This window comes from Herpailurus yagouaroundi, unplaced genomic scaffold, assembly GCF_014898765.1.
Source record: "Herpailurus yagouaroundi ecotype Mexico unplaced genomic scaffold, PumYag 141, whole genome shotgun sequence".
NCBI lineage: Eukaryota > Metazoa > Chordata > Mammalia > Carnivora > Felidae > Herpailurus > Herpailurus yagouaroundi.
In genome coordinates this window covers 8,606,125-8,628,014 of record NW_024412396.1, presented here as the reverse complement: position 1 = coordinate 8,628,014, position 21,890 = coordinate 8,606,125, and the positions used below count along the sequence as shown (strand labels likewise).

General features: G+C 38.2%; 1 protein-coding gene across 3 annotated transcripts in view; it reads left to right on the top strand.

Moving 5' to 3' along the window:
* Positions 1 to 21,890, top strand: part of PRKD1 (protein kinase D1) — a 339,240-nt gene that overhangs the window by 174,718 nt on the left and 142,632 nt on the right. For all 3 annotated transcript variants that reach the window (XM_040476845.1, XM_040476846.1, XM_040476844.1), the window contains exon 2: positions 19,989 to 20,127. In XM_040476845.1, coding sequence (XP_040332779.1) covers positions 19,989 to 20,127 — 139 coding nt within the window. The remainder of the gene's footprint in view (positions 1 to 19,988; positions 20,128 to 21,890) is intronic.

Sequence of the window (21,890 nt, the reverse complement as noted above, 5' to 3'; positions counted from 1 at the left end):
GACGCTCAACTGACTGAGTCACCCAGGTGCCCCTAAGTCCAGGGGGTTCTTAGTGGATAAGCAGTTTGTGGGGTCTCATGTGGTATCAGGGCTATAAAGTAGATCCTGACCCAGGCATTAGTCCCAATGTGGCTTACCGTGAGATATGAAGGGGTAATGGTGTAGGAACGAGGAGTACTTTTTTCTGCCTTTCTTCATTAATCGAAGGAGACTTATCACTGTTACTGTTAAAGTTAAAGAACATGTAAGATTTTTGCACAGGTACTTGCTCTGCCAGCAGCTCTCACCTCCAGCCAGTCTCCTTCCTAAGTGACTCTTTTTGAACATTGTATCTGAGCTGAAATGCCATTTCTTTAGGGAAGCTTTTCCGAATTCCCTGTCTAGTCCTTTGTTATATTCCTTTGTTGTAGGCCTTCTTAGAATAGTGCTCTATTTCTTCATTATACTTACCTCACTGTGCTGTTACACCCTCATTTGTGGGATTACCTGTCTAATGTCTATCTCCCCTACTTGGACAATCTCCCCTTCCTTATCTTGTGAGAAGAAGGGACCATATCTGGCTTCATTTATCATTATATATCTAGCTAGGGGCATAGTACCTAAATGTTTTCTCAGTATTTACTCAGTAAATGAAGGACTGTGAGCACTTGTGGTGTGCCATGATATGTCTGCATCTCTCTTGAGATGGTTAGATTTGTGACATCAGCTTTTGAACTTTGTTTGGAAGGCCGGTGTCCCATACCCATTTCCTGTTTCTTTTTGCATATTGTTCAGATAGCTTTGGTATCTGGTTTAGTCAAAATCAAACATTTTATAACATAAGAGTAAACAGTTAAAAAGGAGATGGTTTATTCATTTAGTTATTTTACTAAAGGTTGATTTTTTTAACTGACTTGCATAAGTGAGCAAGCTATTTATACAGTCCCAAACAATTTGAGAGTTAGTGCCATCATTAAAGATTACATAAATACTTTGTTGTAAATGTGTAATAGTAAACTAGCATTTTCTGGTCAGTGGTCTGCGTGTGTTCAAGTTTACAATTTAATTTTAATTTAATGAAAAATTATACTTCATGCATCTGAAATACACACACAGGTGTACTACACTAATATAATTATCCCTCATTTATTATCATCAAGGAAGATGATAGATACATTTTGCAAATAAGAATACATTTTATTTTCCAATTTTATTTTGGATAATTTAATGGAAACCTTTTCAAATGTATTACTCAGTACTATGTGTTTCTTTTTATCTAAAGAACCAATAATTCTTTAAATATCAATTATAGTTCTCTTATAATAAAACTCTCCTTTGAAGGTAGGATGTGTAAGACTGCCCCCCCTTCTCTTAATGACCCCAACCAGTTTTCTTCTGCTATAAAAGCTGTCCATTCTGCTGTCACCCAGCCTTCAATGGCCTTCCTCATTGCCACGAACCTTTTAATGACTTGTCTATCTAGTAAGAACTGAAGATTGGCAGAGAATAGCTGTTTTAAAGTTCATTAAGTCATTTACCTTAGTTTTGTTCAAAATCCAAAATCGATAAACCTAGGTCCAGCACTTTCTGGCAAAGAAAAGCGCTCAGGATTTTCAGTTCTGAATCACTGTTGGCTGTACATTTGACCAGTCTTCCTGTATTTCCTTTCTAGGAGAAGTAGAGCTGTGAGGAAGGATCAAACAATATGATTTAGGAAATTAGGCTTCTCACCCTTGTTCTGGCTTTACCTAGCACTGTGTCCTTGGATAGATTCCTTAGTTAATTTTGGGCACCAATCTACTTCTCTAAGTGAGAAGATAAAGTAAATTAACTCTGGAAAATTTTCTTCTCCAAAGTTAATGATTCTTAATTTTTGGTAAAACCTTTTTAGTTGCTGTCATATTCTTCATTTTATCCAGCACATGCATCCATCATCATTAATTCATTAAAATAATGAACAACCATGTAGCCTTGTTAATAAACATAAAAAATATATAGTATTCTATAATGACAGTTGGATTCAGTGAGACAGAGTGAAGTACATTTTTTCCCCATTTCCAAGCTGCACATCTACACACCTAATTACTGTTGTGTGAATAATTTCAGAGTGCCTACTAAGATTTCTAATAGCTATCACTGACTAGTAATCTGTCAAGGTATAATGCAGGATAATATGTTTTTACACAACACTGGTGAGGTTCTCATTAATTATTACCACCTATAATTGCTTGATATGAGCATTTATTTTAAACCTTAAAAATTATGTACAACAAAATAATGATTTCAAGTACCTCCAGGAAGTCTCTACCCAGAAGTTGCTGCATTAGAGTTAATGATGTATTAAGTCATTCCTTACTGCCTTTGTCTTTTTAATAGATGACATACTATTCAAATTAAAGTAGAAGTTTCTACTAATAATTATGCATCAACTGAGTCACATCTCCTGCCTTAAAGATAAGCATGTGATTTATTAAAGACTTCTTTAGCAATATCTGGTATATAACATCAATATATTTATATGCCCTAGGAAGAAGAATTTTTAGTCTAGCATTATTCCCCAAAGGTGTTGCAAGTTCAGTCTACATGCATGTTTCTGTGTCTTATAGTACAATCAACTTTTAAGTCTCATAGTCAAAATCTGCCATTTCACATTTAATCTAAAGATTCCAAGCAGACCTCTCTTTGATGAAATATATTCCTTCTTTTTTCAATATCTTTTTCTGTTTACTTTTCTTTTCTGTAATGCAAACAGAGGGTCCAAATGTAAAATTATGAATGAAAATGATTGCTTCAACAATGGGATTTTGAACTTGATGGAAAGGAGAGTGGCTGAAAAAAGGAAATCTAAGCAGAAGCAAGTGCATGGATCAGATTCTAGATCTTCCTTTAGGAAAGTAAGAGTGGAACAAATTGAAGTTCTGTCTTGAATGAGAAGAGGAAGTGTTTTGGCATGTGAGTGAAGAGAGGACTAATCAGAGTGACTTCTGTGTTTGTAAATTTGGTCCTTGAAGATTTTTGAAGTTGATAGACCCTTGGTGTTAGGCATCCCTTTTCAAAGGAAGCATTGTGGTTAGTGGAGCAGAGAGTCATGTGACTGCCGGTGTGGGCAAGAGAAAGAACTGCAGAGGGAGGAAGGCAAGGGCCGGGATTGTTTGCCAGAGTTATCTGCATTTGGACAGCATGCCCGTGGCCCAGAAAATAGCAAGATAAAATGGAGAATGCATGTGCTCCTGGCTCTGCAGTGGACAGTTGTGTCGTTTTTCATGGCTTGGGCAGTGTATGATACATCATCTTATTTCACCACTGGAACTATCATTTAGCCATCATCATTCCAGAAATTGGAATTATGCAAAGGCTTTTAAAAACATTTCATGAAAATAGGTATTGCATATTTATTTTCATGAATCACATCTTTTGGACTGAGAGATAAATGATTCGACCAAGAATCTATAATAACAGCTGCCACCCAGGAGAGAGAGCAAAGCACTACCTTTGACAGTGGTTCTTAGTTATTGTGGTGGAATACTATTCCGTTTCTGCCTGGCTTGGCAGGAGGGCTTGAGCAGAGGAGTTAGGGCAGGAGGAAAAAAGAAAGGTTAAAATGTGTGGTTTTTTTTTTTTTTTTTCCTGGTTTCTGTGTCCTAAGATTACATTCAGAAATTAGTCGCATAGCTGTGTGGTCCTAGGATGGAATTCTTTTCATGTGCGTCTTTTTGAGCTTGTGAAATCACCAAATCAAAGAGCGTGTGCCCAAATTTGAATACAATTCAGAAATATGCCTTCAGATAGTATGAATTATTCACTTTTTCTTTTCCCCTTTCATTTTCACTTTATAACTTCTGTTTCTAAATGAAAATTTAGTGTTCATGCTTTTGATGGGCTTAAACCAGCTCGTAATTTTGTTTGTTGATACAGCTGTAATGCTGTGTACATGATAATCATGTTATTCACTAAGAATTTGTTTTTTCATGTACTTATCTTTTATATACAGTACTTAAATTTTTGGTTTGTTATCAGACTTTTTTTTTTTTTTTTAATTGTGAGGTCATTAAAAAGGGGATAGGTTAGTTTCCTAGGCAGAGTTAATGATCCAAGTTTATGACTATTACCTTAGTGCTCGCTCACAACATCCCTCGGCAGGATCCAATTGACTTAAGGATCCACTGCTTTCAGAATCACCATCAACTGCCTAACTTTTCCTGCTTTTACAGCTCAATGCAGACATCATTCAGGTGCAACTCGGACAAGGGAATCAAGATAGAGTTTCACCCAGCTGTTTAGGCGTTCTTGTTAAAATAGTTGCTCATAATGTATCCTTGTTGTCTCAGTACTCCAGCAACAATACTGAGGGAGTATTCTGGCCAAACTAGCAAGTGGTGGCACCTTTCTAGTTTCTTTGTTCATTAAGGGTGGCCAGTCATGACACCACTTGTCACAAACAGGAGAGGTCTTTGAAAATAACTTGGAAAGCCTCTTCTGTGAGAAGAGTACAATATTCAGGTGCCTGATGTGTCTTGTTATTGAGCAGAATAATTTAATTCGAGGATTTTCGTCACCTTTCAGCAAAAGTAAACTGGCAGTGTATTTTCATTTCCTAATTAGGCCATCTCTCTCTTTCTCTCTTTTTTTCTACTTGACTGAATCATAGATTAATTTGTTTCTGGTATTGCTTGTTTCTTGCCCTTTGTGATTGGCCTCAACTGTGGAAAAGCACCCTTTGTTCCTTAGAGTTCCTGTTGGCCAGGTCGCAGTTCAGCAACTCATTAAAACATGTATTTATTCTACTCTGGAGCACATTGTCTGGCCAGCCATGAATTTATACTGAAATGTAACAGTAAATTGTGCTCTGTGGTCAAAAATGCCAAATGATACACACAGCAGCACAGAGGTTTCCAGCATAGGGTAGAATTAAAGAGCTTAGGACCAGTGCCGTGATTGTTGGCCGTATTTTCACAGTGGCCAGTTTTGTTACAGTGAAACTTGGAGTGTGCTTGAAATCACTTATCTCAGATGTTTGTGCTCACGACCACAAAGCCTCTGTGAAACACAGAACTGATCTTGTAATAAGCTCCAGCTGAGTTTACAAGCCTCTGAGCCTTTTTGAAAGCCTGTTTAGTTTAATGAGGGTTTTCAGATTTCAAAGCTCACACACCTTCACATAAAAACAGATGATTATGACCAAATTAGGGAATGTTGTTCCATGAGTGTTTTCCCCCAATATGTTCTCTTCTCAGTTGTCAGGCATTGTTTTGTTATACTTTTCACCTTCCAGGCATGATTTTTAAATATAATTTTTGGAAGTCTTATTGTATATTTTCTATTTAAGCAGAATGTTATGTTACATCAAAGAAAAGATGTTTTGTTTCGTTTTTTTTTTCTCTTACACAGTAAAAGGCAAATGTGCATATATTTTTTTCTGGCCAATAGGAAAAGGTACAATCTGAAAAAAAATCGAGCCCTCACTTTCTGCTGCCATGACAACTGTCCCATGAGGCTAGGCCTTCATGTTCACCCCTGTGCCCTTCTTCACAAGGCTCTACAACCTGATTCTGAATGGCTTGTTAATGAAGAGAGAACAGCCATGTCTATGACCTAGTAAGAGGGAATGTGGGAGAGAGGATATCCACGCCCTTCATGAATATTTATAATGCGGTCTTTTTTTTTTAATTCAGTCTTTTTAAATAATAGCTTTGATATGTGTTGTATATATTGGCATTATGCTATCTATTCTTATTTTTAAAAGTGTTTTGTGAGTCAGAAAGAAATATAATAATTAGCATGTGAGGCACTCAAGCCTTACTTGAATACAAAATCATCCATTCCATATACCCACAGTTTTACAGAGGCCTCTCTGTAAACAGAATGTGATGGTCAAACGTTAGCAATATAGGACCATAAAGAAACAGAATATAGTGATGCTCTTGAAGCAAGCAAGAGGCGTATGGACACGTTGACAGAAATTGTGATGAGGCGGCAGAACCCTTGTCTCCGAAGCCCCCACTTCAGTATTGCCACCTGGTCCCTCCACCACACAGCACGTCCACAAGACATTAGTTAGAAGACACTGTAAAGTTCAGCTCTTCTTTGGGGAAACACTTGCTGTTTTCTCTCTCTTCCTCCCCAGCTACAATTGTCTACTCACCCCAACTCAGACACTGTATCCCTTCAATTTTCTCTTTCCTATCGTGAATCAGAATCAGCTATTCACGGTTTTGGAAAGGATATGGTAAGAGCATCCATGCATTAGTTAATGTAGTGTATTTTGAAGAACACTTGTGTTCAATCAGGGAAAACTCTTTCAGTAAAAGTTTAGTCCAGACTCTCAAAGTGAGGTTTAAGAGTTGTAATTTTTAATTTTGTAATTTTATTAAATGCATTTTGTATCTTTATTTCAATGTAATCTTAGAATATACTCTTATCAATTGAAGACATTTTTTTTTTTCTTTAACTGGCTTTTCTTGCAAATGCTGTTTACATAGAATTAAGTAGTCAAAAGGTTGGGTGGAAAAGATGAGCATTCTATATTTAAAAGGCACATGAGACTTTTGAGTTCTACTCACAAGGAGTGTCTGGTATGGGATAGGCTCATCTGTTCCAAACAAATAGAAAACCATGAAAAATATGTAGAATGCCTGTTTTAGACATTGTCCAATGGGAATGCAGGACTGTGATCCCTGAGAGAAGAGAAACAAACGTGGTAAGTACTATAGCTGTCTGAGCTTTCTGCCTGGATGCAGGATCCAGAGTGTAGTGTAGGGAGAGAGAACCTAAGATGAGCCTCCTTGTCTGGCTGCACAGAAGAGACACAGAATAGAGCTCAAGGTGACCAGGTCAAAGGATTTTTAGGGGAGAAATACTAGAAAGGTAGGACATATACAGAGAAAGAGCTTCAGAAATCTGCTTGAAAGTCTGCTTGAGTATTAGACTGAATACAAATCTGTGTGTGTGTGTGGGGGGTGAAAATCTGTAAGTCAGAGGAAAGAGCAGCTGCTGGGAAGCTGTGAAATGAACACTTTCCAGAGCCCACACAGGGCTGGGAGACTGTTGAGTTTCTATCAGGCAAATGGGAGAAATTTCACTGAACACGTCAGGTATTCCATAGAGATGTTCAAAGAATTCTATATTAATAGTAGGGTTAAACTATCCTTAGAGGAAATACTACTCTAGAGCTGCCTTAACAATGCTTAAAAATAAGCCTTGAAAAGATAAAACTGATCTGTAATTATCTTAATATTTTGCTAAGACAAATATCAATGTTGTCTTCAAAGGAAGACAACAAAGTCCAACTGCTCACATTAATTCATAAAATCTGGCATCTAATTTAAAAAGTACAGCTAGGTTCTACAGATAAATGAAATCATATGGTATCTTCATTTCTCTGACTTATTTCTGGCAGCATTATACCCACTAGGTCCATCCATGTTGTTGCAAATGGCAAGATCTCATTTTTTTATATGACTAAGTAACATTCCATCATACACACACACACACACACACACACACACACACACACACACATACTATATTTTATTTATCCATTTATTTATCAGTGGACACTTGGTTGCTTCTGTATCTTTGCTGTTGTAAATAATACTGCCATAAATAGAGGGTTGAATATATCTTTTTGAACTGGTGTTTTTATTTTCTTTGGGTAAATACTCAGTAGCAGAGTTACTGGATCATATAGCATTTCTATTTTTACACTAAATGAAAAAAGTCAGGCAGAGAAAGACAAATACCATATGATTTCACTTATATATGGAATCTAAAAAACAAATGAACAAACAAGAAAAAGTAGATATAGACCCATAAGTGTAGAGAACAAACTGGTGGTTGCTGGAGGGGAGGAGGTAGGGGATTGGGAAAAATGGGTGAAGGGGAGTGGGAGGTACAGGTTCCCAATTATGGAATGAATAAATCATAAGGATGAAAGGTACAGCATAGCAAACATAGCCAATCAAGGCATTATAATAGCATTCCATGGTAAGAGATGGTAGCTACACTTGTGATTAGCTTAGCATAACATATAGAATTATTGAACCACTGTGTTGTACATCTGAAACTAACTTAACATTGTATGTTAACTGTACTTCAATTTTTTTAAAAGTATACCTATGAAAAAGCAGGAAATGTAGGAGGAAATGTTACATACAACCAGGATCAAAAGAGTTAATGGAAGTAAACCAGAAATGGTAGAAGTGATAGACTTAGTAGAAAAGAATTTTCAAGGATTTATGTGAAAATATGAGGTGAAAGACTTGTGAAAACTATAAAACACTGCTCAAAGAAAGGAAAAAAACTATAAAACACTGCTCAAAGAAAGGAAAAAAAACACAAACAGACATTCTACGTTCATGTATTAGAAGAATTAATATTGTTAAAATGTCCATACTACCCAAAGCAATCTACAGATTTAATGCAATCTTTATCAAAATACCAACAGCATTTTTCAGAAGTAGAAGAAACAATTCTGAAATCTATATGGAACTACAAAAAACTCCAAATATCCCAAGCAATTTTAGCAAGAAGGAGAACACTGGAGGCATATTTTCTGATTTCAAGATATGTTATAGTAATCAAAACAGTATGGAACTGGCTTGAAAATAGATCTATAGACCAACAGTATGGAACTGACCAATGGTCAGAGACTGATCTAGCAAAAATGGAGAAAAGACACAAATTATGAGAAAATATTAAGAGACATCACTATAGACACTACAGATGTTAAAAAAGTGATAAAGAAATAATATTTTTAAAAAGTCTTTTTGATTGTTGAGGAAGATGGCGGCATAGGAGGACGCTGGGCTCACCGCGCGTCCTGCTGATCACTTAGATTCCACCTACACCTGCCTAAATAACCCAGAAAACCACCAGAGGATTAGCAGAACGGAGTCGCCGGAGCCAAGCGCAGACGAGAGGCCCACGGAAGAGGGTAGGAAGGGCGGCGAGGCGGTGCGCGCTCCACGGACTGGCGGGAGGGAGCCGGGGCGGAGGGGCGGCTCGCCGGCCAAGCAGAGCCCCCGAGTCTGGCTTGCAAAAAGCGGAGGGGCCTGACGGACTGTGTTCCCACAGCAAGCACGACTTAGCTTCTGGGAGGTCATAAGTTAACAGCTCTGCTCAGAAAGCTGGAAGGCTGGAGGACAAAGGGAAGGAAAGCTGCTGAGCCCCCGGACGACAGAGCTCAGTTTGGTGGGGAACAAAGGCGCTCGCCAGCGCCATCTTCCCCACCCATCCCCCAGCCAAAATCCCAAAGAGAACCAGTTCCTGCCAGGGAACTTGCTCGCTCCGCGCAAACACCCAACTCTGCGCTTCTGCGGAGCCAAACCTCCGGCAGGGGATCTGACTCCCTCCTGCTGCCACAGGGCCCCTCCTGAAGTGGATCACCTAAGGAGAAGCAAGCTAAGCCTGCCCCTCCTGCCCCTGTGCAACTTGCCTACCCACCCCAGCTAAGACGCCAGATCCCCAGCATCACAAGCCTGGCAGTGTGCAAGTAGCCCAGACAGGCCACCCCACCCCACAGTGAATCCCGCCCCTAGGAGAGGGGAAGAGAAGGCACACACCAGTCTGACTGTGGCCCCAGCAGTGGGCTGGGGGCAGACATCAGGTCTGACTGCGGCTCCGCCCACCAACTCCAGTTATACACCACAGCACAGGGGAAGTGCCCTGCAGGTCCTCACCACGCCAGGGACTATCCAAAATGACCAAGCGGAAGAATTCCCCTCAGAAGAATCTCCAGGAAATAACAACAGCTAATGAGCTGATCAAAAAGGATTTAAATAATATAACAGAAAGTGAATTTAGAATAATAGTCATAAAATTAATCGCTGGGCTTGAAAACAGTATAGCTGACAGCAGAGAATCTCTTGCTACAGAGATCAAGGGACTAAGGAACAGTCACAAGGAGCTGAAAAACGCTTTAAACGAAATGCATAACAAAATGGAAACCACCACAGCTCGGATTGAAGAGGCAGAGGAGAGAATAGGTGAACTAGAAGATAAAGTTATGGAAAAAGAGGAAGCTGAGAAAAAGAGAGATAAAAAAATCCAGGAGTATGAGGGGAAAATTAGAGAACTAAGTAATACACTAAAAAGAAATAATATACGCATAATTGGTATCCCAGAGGAGGAAGAGAGAGGGAAAGGTGCTGAAGGGGTACTTGAAGAAATAATAGCTGAGAACTTCCCTGAAGTGGGGAAGGAAAAAGGCATTGAAATCCAAGAGGCACAGAGAACTCCCTCCAGACGTAACTTGAATCGATCTTCTGCACGACATATCATAGTGAAACTGGCAAAATACAAGGATAAAGAGAAAATTCTGAAAGCAGCAAGGGGTAAACGTGCCCTCACATATAAAGGGAGACCTATAAGACTCCTGACTGATCTCTCTTTTGAAACTTGGCAGGCCAGAAAGAGTTGGCACGAGATTTTCAGTTTGCTAGACAGAAAGAACATGCAGCCGAGAATCCTTTATCCAGCAAGCCTGTCATTTAGAATCGAAGGAGAGATAAAGGTCTTCCCAAACAAACAAAAACTGAAGGAATTTGTCACCACTAAACCAGCCCTCCAAGAGATCCTAAGGGGGACCCTGTGAGACAAAGTACCAGAGACATCACTACAAGCATAAAACATACAGACATCACAATGACTCTAAACCCATATCTTTCTATAATAACACTGAATGTAAATGGATTAAATGCGCCAACCAAAAGACATAGGGTATCAGAATGGATAAAAAAACAAGACCCATCTATTTGCTGTCTACAAGAGACTCATTTTAGACCTGAGGACACCTTTAGATTGAGAGTGAGGGGATGGAGAACTATTTATCATGCTACTGGAAGCCAAACGAAAGCTGGAGTACCCATACTTCTATCAGACAAACTAGACTTTAAATTAAAGGCTGTAACAAGAGATGAAGAAGGACATTATATAATAGTGACAGGGTCTATCCATCAGGAAGAGCTAACAATTATAAATGTCTATGCGCCGAATACCGGAGCACCCAAATATATAAAACAATTACTCATAAACACAAGCAACCTTATTGATAAGAATGTGGTAATTGCAGGGGACTTTAACACCCCACTTACAGAAATGGATAGATCATCTAGACACACGGTCAATAAAGAAACAAGGGCCCTGAATGAGACATTGGATCAGATGGACTTGACAGATATATTTAGAACTCTGCATCCCAAAGCAACAGAATATACTTTCTTCTCGAGTGCACATGGAACATTCTCCAAGATAGATCATATACTGGGTCACAAAACAGCCCTTCATAAGTTTACAAGAATTGAAATCATACCATGCATACTTTCAGACCACAATGCTATGAAGCTTGAAATCAACCACAGAAAAAAGTCTGGAAAACCTCCAAAAGCATGGAGGTTAAAGAACACCCTACTAACGAATGAGTGGGTCAACCAGGCAATTCGAGAAGAAATTAAAAAATATATGGAAACAAACGAAAATGAAAATACAACAATCCAAACGCTTTGGGACGCAGCGAAGGCAGTCCTGAGAGGAAAATACATTGCAATCCAGGCCTATCTCAAGAAACAAGAAAAATCCCAAATACAAAATCTAACAGCACACCTAAAGGAAATAGAAGCAGAACAGCAAAGGCAGCCTAAACCCAGCAGAAGAAGAGAAATAATAAAGATCAGAGCAGAAATAAACAATATAGAATCTAAAAAAACTGTAGAGCAGATCAACGAAACCAAGAGTTGGTTTTTTGAAAAAATAAACAAAATTGACAAACCTCTAGCCAGGCTTCTCAAAAAGAAACGGGAGATGACCCAAATAGATAAAATCATGAATGAAAATGGAATTATTACAACCAATCCCTCAGAGATACAAACAATTATCAGGGAATACTATGAAAAATTATATGGCAACAAATTGGACAACCTGGAAGAAATGGACAAATTCCTGAACACCCACACTCTTCCAAAACTCAATCAGGAGGAAATAGAAAGCTTGAACAGACCCATCACCAGCGAAGAAATTGAATCGGTTATCAAAAATCTCCCAACAAATAAGAGTCCAGGACCAGATGGCTTCCCAGGGGAGTTCTACCAGACGTTTAAAGCAGAGATAATACCAATCCTTCTCAAGCTATTCCAAGAAATAGAAAGGGAAGGAAAACTTCCAGACTCATTCTATGAAGCCAGTATTACTTTGATTCCTAAACCAGACAGAGACCCAGTAAAAAAAGAGAACTACAGGCCAATATCCCTGATGAATATGGATGCCAAAATTCTCAATAAGATACTAGCAAATCGAATTCAATGGCATATAAAAAGAATTGTTCACCATGATCAAGTGGGATTCATTCCTGGGATGCAGGGCTGGTTCAACATTCGCAAATCAATCAACGTGATACATCACATTAACAAAAAAAAAGAGAAAAACCATATGATCCTGTCAATCGATGCAGAAAAGGCCTTTGACAAAATCCTGCACCCTTTCTTAATAAAAACCCTTGAGAAAGTCGGGATAGAAGGAACATACTTAAAGATCATAAAAGCCATTTACGAAAAGCCCACAGCTAACATCATCCTCAACGGGGAAAAACTGAGAGCTTTTTCCCTGAGATCAGGAACACGACAGGGATGCCCACTCTCACCGCTGTTGTTTAACATAGTGCTGGAAGTTCAAGCATCAGCAATCAGACAACAAAAGGAAATCAAAGGCATCCAAATTGGCAAAGATGAAGTCAAGCTTTCGCTTTTTGCAGATGACATGATATTATACATGGAAAATCCGACAGACTCCACCAGAAGTCTGCTAGAACTGATACATGAATTCAGCAAAGTGGCAGGATACAAAATCAATGTACAGAAATCAGTTGCATTCTTATACACTAACAATGAAGTAACAGAAAGACAAATAAGGAAACTGATCCCATTCACAATTGCACCAAGAAGCATAAAATACCTAGGAATAAATCTAACCAAAGATGTAAAGGATCTGTATGCTGAAAACTATCGAAAGCTTATGAAGGTAATTGAAGAAGATTTAAAGAAATGGAAAGACATTCCCTGCTCATGGATTGGAAGAATAAATATTGTCAAAATGTCAATACTACCCAAAGCTATCTACACATTCAATGCAATCCCAATCAAAATTGCACCAGCATTCTTCTCGAAACTAGAACAAGCAATCCTAAAATTCATATGGAACCACAAAAGGCCCCGGATAGCCAAAGGAATTTTGAAGAAGAAGACCAAAGCAGGAGGCATCACAATCCCAGACTTTAGCCTCTACTACAAAGCTGTCATCATCAAGACAGCATGGTATTGGCACAAAAACAGACACATAGACCAATGGAATAGAATAGAAACCCCAGAACTAGACCCACAAACGTATGGCCAACTCATCTTTGACAAAGCAGGAAAGAACATCCAATGGAAAAAAGACAGTCTCTTTAACAAATGGTGCTGGGAGAACTGGACAGCAACATGCAGAAGGTGGAAACTAGACCACTTTCTCACACCATTCACAAAAATAAACTCAAAATGGATCAAGGACCTGAATGTGAGACAGGAAACCATCAAAACCTTAGAGGAGAAAGCAGGAAAAGACCTCTCTGACCTCAGCCGTAGCAATCTCTTACTCGACACATCCCCAAAGGCAAGGGAATTAAAAGCAAAAGTGAATTACTGGGACCTTATGAAGATAAAAAGCTTCTGCACAGCAAAGGAAACAACCAACAAAACTAAAGGCAACCAACGGAATGGGAAAAGATATTTGCAAATGACATATCGGACAAAGGGCTAGTATCCAAAATCTATAAAGAGCTCACCAAACTCCACACCCGAAAAGCAAATAACCCAGTGAAGAAATGGGCAGAAAACATGAATAGACACTTCTCTAAAGAAGACATCCGGATGGCCAACAGGCACATGAAAAGATGTTCAGCGTCGCTCCTTATCAGGGAAATACAAATCAAAACCACACTCAGGTATCACCTCACGCCAGTCAGAGTGGCCAAAATGAACAAATCAGGAGACTATAGATGCTGGAGAGGATGTGGAGAAACGGGAACCCTCTTGCACTGTTGGTGGGAATGCAAATTGGTGCAGCCGCTCTGGAAAGCAGTGTGGAGGTTCCTCAGAAAATTAAAAATAGACCTACCCTATGACCCAGCAATAGCACTGCTAAGAATTTATCCAAGGCACACAGGAGTACTGATGCATAGGGGCACTTGTACCCCAATGTTCATAGCAGCACTCTCAACAATAGCCAAATTATGGAAAGAGCCTAAATGTCCATCAACTGATGAATGGATAAAGAAATTGTGGTTTATATACACTATGGAATACTACGTGGCAATGAGAAAAAATGAAATATGGCCTTTTGTAGCAACGTGGATGGAACTGGAGAGTGTGATGCTAAGTGAAATAAGCCATACAGAGAAAGACAGATACCATATGGTTTCACTCTTATGTGGATCCTGAGAAACTTAACAGGAACCCATGGGGGAGGGGAAGGAAAAAAAAAAAAAAAGAGGTTAGAGTGGGAGAGAGCCAAAGCATAAGAGACTGTTGAGAACTGAGAGCAAACTGAGGGTTGATGGGGGGTGGGAGGGAGGAGAGGGTGGGTGATGGGTATTGAGGAGGGCACCTTTTGGGATGAGCACTGGGTGTTGTATGGAAACCAATTTGACAATAAATTTCATATATAAAAAAAATAAAAAAATAAAAAAAAATAAAAAAATAAAAAGTCTTTTTGCCTAGATAATCAGCAATTTGGATAAAATGAGTAGGTTCCTTCAAAGAAAACTGCCAAAGCTCACTTAAGAAGAAATTGAAATCTAAGTAGTGCTATCTAAGAGCTAAATCTTAGTAGAAAAATTCAGGCTTATATGCCTTTGCTGGAGAATTCTACCAGACAGTAAGGAAGAACTTACACCAACTCTATTCAAATCTTTAAGGATATGGAAAAAAAAAAAAAAAAAAGAGCCTTGATCTGTTTTTTACTTCATTCAGAAATCATCCCAAAGTGTATCATAGATCCAAATATGAAACCCCCAACCATAAAATGTAGAATAAAACATAGGAGAATATCTGTGTTATTTTCAGTTATACAAAGATTTATTAGGTCTTGAACCAAAAGCATGATCCATAAGGAAATATTTGAAATAAGTTGGGCTTCATATAAATTAAGAACTTTAGAAAACAATGGGTAGAGAATGAAAAGACAAGCCACAAACTGGAAGAAAAATCTGTAAAACACATATCTGATAAAAAGCTTTTATCTAGAATATATATAGAGAACTATTGCAGCTCAATAATAAGACAATTCAATTTAAAAAAATGGTCAGAGGAGTTGATCAGTTGTGTGCATGACGGGGCATATAAGCACAAGGAAGGATGCTCAGCCTCATTAGTCATTAGGGAAATGCAAATTAAAACTGTGAGATACTATTATATACCTGTTAGAATGTCTAAAATAAAAGCAACCAACATTACCAAGTTCTGTCAAAGATGCAGAGCAACTGGAACTCGCATACACTGCTTGTAGGAATGTCAAATGGTATAGGCATTTTGGCAATTTTGTATAAAGTTATCCAGATACTTCCATCCACCCCACAGAAATAAAAACTTGTGTTCACACAAAAACCTCTAAGTGAACATTTATAGCAACTTTATTTGTAATAGTCAAAAATTGGAACTAAAATGCCCCTCAATTGGGGAATGGGTACATACACTCTGGTGTATCCATGCAATACAATGGAGCACTCCTCAGCAATAAAACGGAATACATTAATGATACATACAACAGAATGGACAATTTCAGATTTATTACACTAAGTGTGAAAAAAGTCAGATTCAAAATTAGGTACAATAGAAATGGGATAATATCATTTATATGACATTCTAGAAAAGACCAAATTATAGAGACAGAAAGCTGATCAGTATTTTCTAGGGGTTAAGGGTCAGGGGAGAAGTTGATAATAAATGGGCATGGAGAAATTTTAGGGGGTGATGGGAACTGTTCTATATCTTGGCTGTTTTGTGTATAGCACATATATGGTATGTAGTTTTTATACACATTTGTAAAAACTTTCAGGACTACACACTAAAAAGGGTGAATTTTATTGTATGTCAATTATACCTTAATGAACTATTTAAAATAGCATAAAGGGGCATCTGAGTGTCAAATTCTTGATTTCTTCTCAGGTCATGATCTCATGGTTTGTGAATTTGAGCCCCACATTGGGTTCTGAGCTGACAGCGTGGAGTCTGCTTGGGATTCTCTGTCTCTCCCTCTCTCTCTGCCCCTCTTCTGTGTGCTCTCTCAAAAATAAATAAATTTGAAAAATAGCACAAAAATACCAAATACTTAAAGGCAAATTTAGCAAATATATCTAAGACATGTACAATGAAAACTACAAAACATTTTTGAGAAAAATTTAAGAGACTAATAAATAGGGCAATATATCTTGTTCATAATAAAGTACAAGTCTCTGCATTGTTAAAATACAGTCCTACCCAACTGATCTATGTTTGTTTCAATGTAAGATCATTGAAAATCATTGCAGATTTTTTTTTAGAAATTACAAAGTGATTCTAAAATGTGTATGGAAATTAAGAAGACCTGTAATATCCAAAGCAATTTTGAAAAGAAAAAAAAGACCCTACCTGACTTTATGGCTTAGTATAAAGCACCAATAATAAGTATAATGTGTTAATATGTAATCAAACGTACAATTATATGACCCAGAAATTCTGTTCCTCACTATTTACTCATAAAAATTGAGAAACACCCCCTAAAATAAATACTTGCACATAAATGTTCATAGCATTATTATTTGTGATAGCCACAAATTGGAAAAAGAATACAAATGTCCATCTGAGGGTAAATAATTATCCTAGGTCCATGTAATGAAATACTAGTAACTGATAAATAGAGAGGATTCCCAAAGGCAGTATGTATAAATGAGTCTCAAAAATATAGTGAGCAAAAGAAGTTAGCCAGAAAAGAGTATATAGTATATACTGTATGATTTCATTTGTATGAAACTCTAGCAGATGAACTATGGTGACAAAAAGCAAATCTGTGCATAGGGCCAACATTGTAAATAGCATCAACTGCAAGAGGGTACAATAAAATTTGGGGGAGGTTGATGTAAATGTTTCATGGCCTGGGGTGCATGGATGGCTCAGTCGATCTAGCATCCGACTTTTGATTTCTCACTGTTCCTGGGATCGAGCCAGGAGTTGGGCTCTGAACATGGAGTCTGCTCGGGATTCTCTCTCTCTCTGCCCCTCCCCTACTCACATGCACACACTTTCTCTCTCTCTCAAAATAAATAAACATTTAAAAGAAACGTTTTCTGTCCTGATTGTGACTTTGGTTGCATGAGTGTTGATGATTGTCAAAATACAGACTTCTATCCATTTTATTTGTTAATTATATCTCAGTGAAGTTGATTTTTAAAATAGTATATGAACTATTCATTGCTTTTAAGTTAGGGAAAATGGTATTGTACTTTTCCCTATAAAACAGTACTCTTTCCTCCTTGTACTCTAAAAATATTGTTGGCATGCCTGGGTGACTCAGTCGGTTGGTTAAGCAGTCAACTTCAGCTCAGGTCATGATCTCATGGTTCATGAGTTCGAGCCCCATGTCAGGCTCTGTGCTGACAGCTCAGAGCCTGGAGCCTGCTTCAGATTCTGTGCCTTCCGCTCTCTCTCTGCCCCTCCCCTGGTCATGCTCTGTCTCTCTCAAATAAAATAAATAAGTATTAAAAAAGTAATAATAATAAAATATTTTTATTACCAAAAAAGGAACTTATTTTTCTTTTAATTAGCACAATGAAAGCAGTAACATCATTTCAGCTCTTGTGTTTGCTTTAAGGAAGCCAACTTTTTTTTTTTTTTAACTCTTATTTATTTTTGAGAGAGAGACACACAAAGAGTGCGAGTGAGGGAGGGGCAGACATAGAATCTGAAGCAGGCTCCAGGCTCTGAGCTGTCAGCCCAGAGTCCAACGTGGGGCTCAAACCTAGGAACGTGAGGTCATGACCTGAGCCGAAGTTGGACACTTCACTGACTGAGTGAGCCACCCGGGCGCTCTGGAAGCCAGCTTTTCTAAGTGATAAGTAGTAGCAGTTTTGTTTTGTTTTTTAATCTTTACTTCTTTTTGAGACAGAGAGAGAGACAGAGTGCAAGCGGGGGAGGAATAGAGAGAGGGAGACACAGAATCCAAAGTAGGCTCCAGGCTTAGAGCTGTCAGCACAGAGCCCAACGCGGGGCTCGAACCCATGAACCGTGAGATCATGACCTGAGCTGACGTCGACGCTTAACCGACTGAGCCACCCAGGCGCCCCGAAGTAGTTTTAAGCTTGGTCACCAACAGACTCTTAAGCAAGAGGATGATCTGAATATACTTAATTTTAATTTATACAAAATGCGTCATTTGAACGTAGCCCCTAAATTTATTAATAAGAAAAAATAAAGAGGAATTCACAATACAATGTATTTATCTGCAGAAGATAACCACATTCTGGACATTTTTCCATGACAGTAGCCCCTTAAAATACACTTTTATTGACTTTAAAAAGACAGTATTCTCTCCTTGACTATGACCTTTCCCACTACATTACAAATATCAACATATAAAAGAAATCATAATTCTTAATAATTATGTGAAAAAGTTGTATGTGAGAAAAGAGTCCTTTACACATAAAAATTAACTTAGGTTGTTTGATTGTTTTAACAGAAATACCCAATGCCAGTGCAGATGGACCTACTCTTAACACTGCCCATGAGATTGTGGATTGGTAGTTTTATTAATGGTTTGAAGTTCGCTTTAAGATCCTTAAGGATGTTTTTACCCTTTGATCAAATAATTCTACTCTTAAAATGGAATTCTACATTAGGACTGTGGTCTGAATTTAGAACCTTTTCTTGCTTTGGGAGGGAGATGGGAAATACAGGGAATAATATTAATTGTTAATATTATAATAGTAATTGCTACCGTTAAAATTTTTTAGGTTTTTCTCCTATAAAATATCACTCATTATATGCCTGCTATTGAGTAATAAACTCTTGGATTTATCCCTGTGGAGGGAATTTAAGCCTTATGTATTTATGTATGTATTTAAAACATAATTTAAGCCTTATATATGTATTTAAAACAAACTGACTTTTAACTATTGTTCATAATCTATTTAACTTAGATTGCATGAAAATTAAATGCAATGTATGGGCAATAACAAAAAGGAGAGTTGGTTTGTCTCTTCTGGTGCTTTCCTGAGTCAGCCCGCACACAGAACATGATCAGTTTTATTGAGTCGTCTCATATTTTTGAATATGCCAAAATGGACTGACCTTTTTTTTTTTTTTTTTGCAAGCAGATTGCAACAATATGTGTAATGGAATTGTAATAAACTGATTCCCATTTTTATGCTACTGGATTGCGATAGATCTTGTGAGAATGCACAGTTCTTCCCACCTATTATATTTCTTAGCCACCTCACTGCCAGGAGTCTCTCTGATTTTTATCTCATATTCTTCCATTTTCTTGCCCTCTAATTAGAAGGTCGTTTGGGGGGCGCCTGGGTGGCGCAGTCGGTTAAGCGTCCGACTTCAGCCAGGTCACGATCTCGCGGTTCGTGAGTTCGAGCCCCGCGTCGGGCTCTGGGCTGATGGCTCAGAGCCTGGAGCCTGTTTCTGATTCTGTGTCTCCCTCTCTCTCTGCCCCTCCCCCGTTCAAGCTCTGTCTCTCTCTGTCCCAAAAATAAATAAACGTTGAAAAAAAAAATAAATTAAAAAAAAAAAGAAGGTCGTTTGGTCCTTATTGCCCTTATCACATGTGATTTCTTTCCTCCTGACTTGGAGGTATGTGAGTATCAACTTTGCTATCCACTTTCAATGTTCTGGATACTTTGAACTTTTATAATTAGCTGTGTTTTTACCCTGACATTTATTTGGTTTCTATTTTAAATTGAGAAGGTTTTGACATCTAACCTATTGTGGTATCTGTATTTACAGTTCCCCGAATGTGGTTTCTATGGAATGTATGATAAGATCCTGCTTTTTCGCCACGACCCTACCTCTGAAAACATCCTTCAGCTGGTGAAAACGGCTAGCGATATCCAGGAAGGCGATCTAATTGAAGTTGTCTTGTCAGGTAGTACTTTTATTTCTCTATCCATAGATTAATAATTTCTATTTGAAGAAATCTTGGGCATAAGTTTTTAAGGGTAACAGAAAACATACATCAAAATTGGGCCCAAAAGGAAATTTTGGGCTTCTGTCTACAGGAACTTTCAAAATTTTTTCAGAAAAAGCAAACAGTTTGCCTTGAATTGGCTGTTTCTGCATCCAGGATTGTCCCACTTTTCCCAAATTTACAGTCTCCCCAGCCTCCCAGCAACACACAGGCGTACTTTCATTTATCACCTTGAATCATTTGGACAGCGGCAAAAGCAAACAAAAAAACTCACTAGCGGTGAAAGACAGGAGCCCCACATGTACGGAGGGTATGGAAGCCAAGAAATGACAACAGGGCTAGGTAGGAATCCATTGCTTTCATTAAGTCAAAGCCTGCTTGCTATAAGCCAAGGCCAAGTTGGAAACCAGAGTTCAGGAGTTACAGCAGATGAGGCCATGCCATCTCGAGGAGCAGCTGCTCTCAGATAGATATCTGCCCAGATATATATTTCTTGTTTAGGATTTACAAGTTACTAATGGGACTGTGTATCAATACAGAAAAACAAAAAACAAAACAAAACAAAATAAAAACAGTGTATTTCACTTAAAAAAAAAAAGTGCCAGGGAACAGCTGTACAGGGATCCTCACAAAAATGATCAGTGCAGCAATGTGAAGAGACCCAGATTTTTAATGTTTATTTTTGTTAAAATTGAGGAATTATTGAGAAACTCAGATTGTATTGCTCCTTTGTTTGTTATTTCTTTGACTAAAGGAAATCCATTGGCTTTAATGATTCTAGATTTTACTTCTTTAAGTTCCTCAACTTGTTCAGCGCCCAGGCCTCGGTTGCACTGATTAGAATTCAGTTGGACTTTGCCTGGATGCAGTCCAATTCACTAGGTCTTTGCTGATCACCTATCATTATGTGACGTCCTGGGATCACCACATTTTCATTGTGTAGATAGATCCTATGAAACAACTTGTTTTGCTAGAAAAAAGTAATAATTTTCTTGTTTATAGGGTTGCCACTTGCTAAAGAAACCAAAAAAGAAAAGGCTTACATGTGTTTTTTTGTAGATAATGCCAACCACTTTTATGTTCTATGATTTTTTCGTATATATATTTTATTCAAGTATGATTAATGTCTAGTGTTACATTAGTTTCAGGTGTACAATATAGTGACTCAGCAATTCTGTACATTACTCAGAGCTCATGAGCACTCCCCACCTCCCCTCCCTGTGGCAGCCATCAGTTTGTTCTCTATAGTTAAGAGTCATCTTTTGTTTGTCTCTTTTTCCTTTGTTCGTTTGTTTCTTAAATTCTACCTTGAGTGAAATCACATGGTATTTGTCTCTCTGACTGACTTATTTCACTTATTGTTATACCCTCTAGATCTATCCATGTTGCTGCAAAGAGCAAGGTTTCATTCTTTTTTATGGCTGAGTAATATTCCATCGTGTGTGTGTGTGTGTGTGTGTGTGTGTGTGCGCGCGCGTGCGCGCGCGCACGCACACATGTATTGAATCTTCTTTATTCATTCTTAATGGATGGACACGTGGGTTGCTTCCATATCTTGGCCCTTGTAAATAATGCTGCAATAAACACTAAGGGTGCATCTATCATTTTGATTTACTAGTGGAATCTAACTGGATTATATGGTAGTTCTATTTCTAATTCTTTGAGAAACTGCCATGCTATTACCTTTCTTGGACTCTTTCAGAAACCAGTGCACCTGGCCT